The 5,490-nt window shown below is 40.0% G+C and overlaps 1 protein-coding gene across 1 annotated transcript in view; it reads left to right on the top strand.

The window, feature by feature from the left end:
• The first annotated feature begins 3,388 nt into the window (after nt 1-3,388).
• LOC106939522 (transcription factor Ovo-like 2) overlaps nt 3,389-5,490 on the top strand; it is a 12,616-nt gene continuing 10,514 nt past the window's right edge. Inside the window, exons 1-2 of the mRNA XM_015021926.1 lie at nt 3,389-3,810; nt 3,914-4,134. Coding sequence (XP_014877412.1) covers nt 3,711-3,810; nt 3,914-4,134 — 321 coding nt within the window. The 5' untranslated portion in view covers nt 3,389-3,710. The remainder of the gene's footprint in view (nt 3,811-3,913; nt 4,135-5,490) is intronic.

Genomic DNA, 5,490 nt, shown 5'->3' with positions numbered 1-5,490 from the left:
TGTACTTAAGTACACCACTGCCTTTAAGGCACACAGAGATCCGCTACAGATGAGGCTTGAGACAATCTCACACAATTCAATAAGTTTATTTACTGTATAATTATTTTAATTACTATATATACCAATTTTAAAACCAGTCACATTAAAAGACAGTTATAGCTCAACTCAGAGATAGAAGTGCAATTCAAGGTAGTGTCCTAAAAGAAAAGAAACACAGCAAACAAAACAGCAAAAACAAAAGAAAACCGTGCACCAAACCAGAAGTACTACCACCACCGGAAAGTCCACCACCTGTTAACACCACGAGCTGGCCGTTCCTGTTAAAATAAAGGAAAAAGAAACATTCGAATTACAGACATTAATACAATTATACAGTTCAGTCCACGACCAATCAAGCAGCAATAGTCCAAATTGAGGGTCCGTCCTTGGAGGAACCGCCACGCTGTAGCAGTTGCCACTCAGAGCGGCACTAGAAGGATTAGTCAGAGCTGGTCACCAACCACCCCAAATCAGCTATACTGGACGAGTAATAAGAGCCAGCTTTACGCCGACCAGGACGGCGGGCATGAAGCCAACAACGATAGGTAGGCAGCCGACAGATAACCCAGATGACAGGCGGACCGCCAGTCAGGGACTACCAGAACAGCAGACAAACAGCCGGCCAAGGACAAACAGCATTAGGCACTGAGCTCTTTACATAGTGCCTCTGACAGGAAGGAGAAAACAGGGAGCTTGCACAGGCGGCCACAAGGACGATGGATCGGCGACCAGAGCGTCGTTAAACGCAGCTGTCTGAGCGCGCATTAATTTGCGGCTAGCGTGTAGCGCCGACGTCTGAACCGGAAGGAAAACAACGTGATGTCAACCAGGTGAGGGAGGGTCCTTACAGGCAACCGGCGCCACAATCAATTAGATTCAGGCACTTGTGTGGTGCGTTCAAAGGCTACAGGGCATACTGCCACACAATGAAGAAAATCTGACATATCTTATGAAGAAATATATCAAATGGCACTGCCATGAAAGCAACACAAAAGCTGTATTTTGCTCATTGTTTATTGGACAACAAAATACTATGTAATTATTAGAAGAGCTCATACACTTGGTTGCAAGTTGTTTTGTTTGAAAGCGATATTTGCTTTAGTTTCATATTTGAAATGTTTGGGGTTTAGAGTCTTTTGGAAACAAAACATGTCACTTTGAACGTCACTGTACAGGCTGATGTGTTAACCATTTTGAAAATGTGTAGTTGCCGCTAACAACAATTAAGAAAAAACATAACAAAAGTACATTTTATTTAACTAGCGCAGCGCTTTTCTTAACACTCAAAGATGCTTTGCAGTAACAAAGTTGATGACATTACAATGTCACCAGGGCCCCATTTCAGAAAGCAGTGTTAACAAGCCCTGAGTAAACCTACCCAGATCTGTGATACTCAGGATTTTCAGTTTCAGAACAGGACACATCAATTTGGTCACTGAATCACCAGTTGTAACAGCTGTAACTGTGTAGTATCACGTTAAGACAGCCTAAGTCAGAGGTTCCCAAACTGTGGGGCGCGCCCCTTAGGGGGGGCGCCGTGTCATTGCAGGGGGGGGCGCGGGAAGCCGTCTGGATGAAAAAAAAAACAAAAACATGAACACTGTATGCGCTGGGTTTTTACCTTAGAATGGCCAACTCTCTGTTATTCCTATGTCAATTTGATACAGTAGAGGCTTCCACACTTCCCATATTTGTGTCCTCTGTCACTTTTATCAGCAGTTAAAACAGTTTAGTCCGTTGTTAACATGTTGTAACCTGTTTTTCCGAGCCGCCTTTAAACGCAACATGAGCGCTATGACGCTCGCGCCGAGTTTACACCTGTCAAGGAGACCTGCTGCTGCTGTGCGGAGGTTTGTGTTAGAATCACGGCAGCAAACCAGCAAAACGCAAAGAACTTTTCACAGTTTTTCCCTCCAAACTAACCGACTGAGTTGAGTAAAGCTGTTTCATGCAGGTAATGTTAGCTAAAAGATGACTAGCTAATATCAATACTGAAACTTAAGCTTAACAAGTACCTTGTAGGCTACCGATGTTGGTGTCTATTTTCAGCTACGTACATTCATTTTGCCCCCAAAGAAGTCGATGCCCCCCCCCCGTCACACGCGTCGTTTCAACCAGACAGCCATTTGTAATCCATAGGGGGGGCCGCAGAAAATGTTTGGAAACCACTGGGGGGGCGCAGAAGAAAAAGTTTGGGAACCACTGGCCTAAGTTATTACTGTCACAAGTATGTGCCACTGTTTACAATTTGGGAGAATCGTGCTGCCGATGGATTGATTCAGACCTTTATACTCCCTAACTCTTAGTAACATTTTGTGTTATTTGGACTCTGCTTTTTTGATGTTTGATTATGAGGCTGCTTGCAACCTTAATTATCTTTGGACTTATAGAGGAACAATCTAGAGTCAGCACACAGCTTAAGTTATTACAGCTAGAAACCAGGAAAAGAAAAAGTCTTACAATCTAAAAAAAAAAATCAGCTTTCTCCTTCCACATGTCGATGTTCTCCTGGGCAAGGCAGTGAAGCCCCAAGTTGGCCATCGATCTCAGTCTCGCTGTACGAATGTGTGTGCTTGTGAGTTGACTGTGTGAATGTGGCTCTAGCCTAAAGCTCTTTGAGTGGTAAACTCAGTCCATTTAGAATTCTCATATGAATATGAAGAGTATTTACAAAAAATTTGAAGGTACAGTTTAGTATGGTGCGCTCATAGTCCGGAAAATACGGTAATTGGTCTTAAAAGATTTTTTGAAAACGATTTAATTATCTGCAAATATGCATGAATGTTACTACATTCATGCATCACACACGACAGTGTTGTGGCACTGTTCTGGTGTATTTTTGAAGTGGACATTGTAAGTGCAATTTGAAATAAGAAATGTAAAATATGATAAAAAATAAATTTTTGTGTTTATTTGATTCCTATTCAAGACACTTTGATAAGAACCACTATATATGTAATATAGGCGGCTACAGAGTATCTTTGTTTACATTTTTGTTTGGTGGTGTGCCTCGTGATTTTTTCAATTAAAACAATGTACCTTGGCTCAAAAAAGGTTGAAAAACACTGATCTAAATTACTGTCAGGCCCTTTCATGAGTCACCTCAAGTGATCAAATGATGATTGTAAAAAAGGTCCAACTCCTCTGTTAGCCACTTACAATACATATTGTGGAGGAATATCCACTAGACATTTATCATGAGAAAAATCGATTTACCTGTCAGTTAAGATTGTGGCTTCACTGTGTTTGCTCCTGTTACTTAGACCGTGCCCTTCCTCTGAGACCAGGGCTTAGTCCAGAACTTCAATTTGCATGTCAAAAGCTACTTGAATGAGAAGCTCCCCGGATACTCAGTACCTGACATGCAAATCCATTGGAGGACCGGTTAAAATGGCGGATATGCACAGTCATCACAGGTGTATGACTGTCTACACAGAAAGTCTCCTGCCACAGCCTCCCACACCCACCACTGCCATTCTCTCTCCACCACTCTGTCCAGAGAGAATGCAAATTTTTCCTGTGATTTTACTGGGATGTTTCACTTGCAGATTGTCTAGGAATAAAACTGTAGTTGTGAAGGGGGATATATATGCTAGTGAGTAACAGATCTCATCAGCTGTTTCAGTTTTCAACATCAAAGTGTACATTTTAAGAACAAACTAAAGCAAGAAATGCCAAGATCTTTTCTTGTGAAGAAAAAGCGCAGTGCCTGCGGTGCATGGCAATGGAAAGAACCAGAACAGCATCAATGGAAAGAGGACAATACTATACGTAAGATTCATATATTTTTTGTTCTGATTTTATTGCAGTATGGATTTAACTTGGCTCAGCTGTTTAATTCTAAACAAATGCTTTCTTAAATCTTATTTTTCAGTGACAGAAAATACTATGGAGAGGATAATATTCAATCATGACATCCAACAGCCCCGAGCAGGGAATCACTTAGAACAGATTGTAGGACGTGGGACAACAGTGGAAGTTAGAGTCCCAGTATCTTCCACAGGATCAGGGGACCAAGGATCAGAAATCAGAAGCTGGTCAAAAATGGGGCCTTTCGGTTTTCCAGCCACATTAGCTTCCGTCAGCAGAGCAAAGGTATTGTCAGTTTTATTGTTTAAACCAACTTTTTTTTTTACCCTCACTGTGTTAAGAATGTTGTCCTAACTAGCAACAAATTGAATAAAAACTTTTTCTTATTGAAAAAACATGAATGCACATGAAGAGGGAAAGAAATCTGAATATATCAAAAAGGTTTTTTGACATCCAAGTCAAATTTAAATGTGACAAAGGAACTAATCTCCAATTTAGCACTCTTGTAGTTAAGGACAAACTACCACATTTATCAAATGATCAAAATTCAATTGAAATGTCTCAGATTCATTTACAAGCTCTGTCACATCAACTAAATCACATTGAAGTTCAATGTGATGCTTTGTACAAAAAAAATAGCTTTGATCACATTAACTGATCAAACTTCATGTAAATTTAAAAGCCTGTGCTGTTATTTACATACAAGATGGTCAGAGGAAAACAGGCTCATGCCAGCAAGCTGGAGAATGCTCATTTACATGCAAAACCAACATGGAGGCACAACTCAGTTTAAGGTTTGGCTTTGAGTGTTAGGAGTTTCGTTTTTTATTTTTACAAAACTTGGAAGTGTGTAAGAAAGAGATCCAATTCATTAGGACAGTGTATAATTTTTAACATTATGTAGAAGCCAGCAGCACTACAGCACTTTTTAGATTTAATTAAATGCAACTCGGAAGAAGAAAACACTGAAAACCAACATGTTGCATCTACTAAGGTTTTTTAGTTTACAGCACAAAATTAACATGGCCAGAAAAAAGTTGACGAAACAGTGACTTTACTAGTAATTAAAAACCACTGGCATTCACATACCAAGCTCCTATTTATTTAGAAGCTTAATGACTTTCCCAGAGAATGTCCCATCCAGATAAAACAAAATTGTTACAACTCCACAGCTGTTTAACATCATGCTAAACAGAGACAAATACAAGGTAATGCTCAGAGAAGGTTGGGAGAGGCTGCAAAAGACTTAAGACTGTGGCAGAATTTCATAATTCAGCCATGTCATGCAGCCAGCAATACAGGGGAGATCAAAGTATTTTGGCCTATCACAAAATTAGCATAGATAAAACATTTACAATAATGTTTACAGTTGTAACTTGACTAAATTCAAATTTGTCAGGTTACTAAAACATTGCAGGGTTTCCCCAAGAAAACTTGCTAAGCCCAGTGGTCGGGGGCATTGAGGCGGTCCACCGGGGTTTTGTATTAAAAATGTTATGTTGACAGGAAATGTAAAAATATTACTCGGTAATTATATTGCCAGTGAAATGCTATTTAAACCCACAATTATAGAGTCTTAAAAACAACACATATTCAAGGCCTGCATATTATATATTCCTCTTTGGTTATGCCTTATTTGTC

This window comes from Poecilia latipinna, unplaced genomic scaffold (assembly GCF_001443285.1).
Source record: "Poecilia latipinna isolate Pla-1442-1.1 unplaced genomic scaffold, P_latipinna-1.0 Scaffold2898, whole genome shotgun sequence".
NCBI classification, from domain to species: Eukaryota; Metazoa; Chordata; class Actinopteri; order Cyprinodontiformes; family Poeciliidae; genus Poecilia; species Poecilia latipinna.
This window is presented reverse-complemented; position numbering and strand designations above follow the sequence as displayed.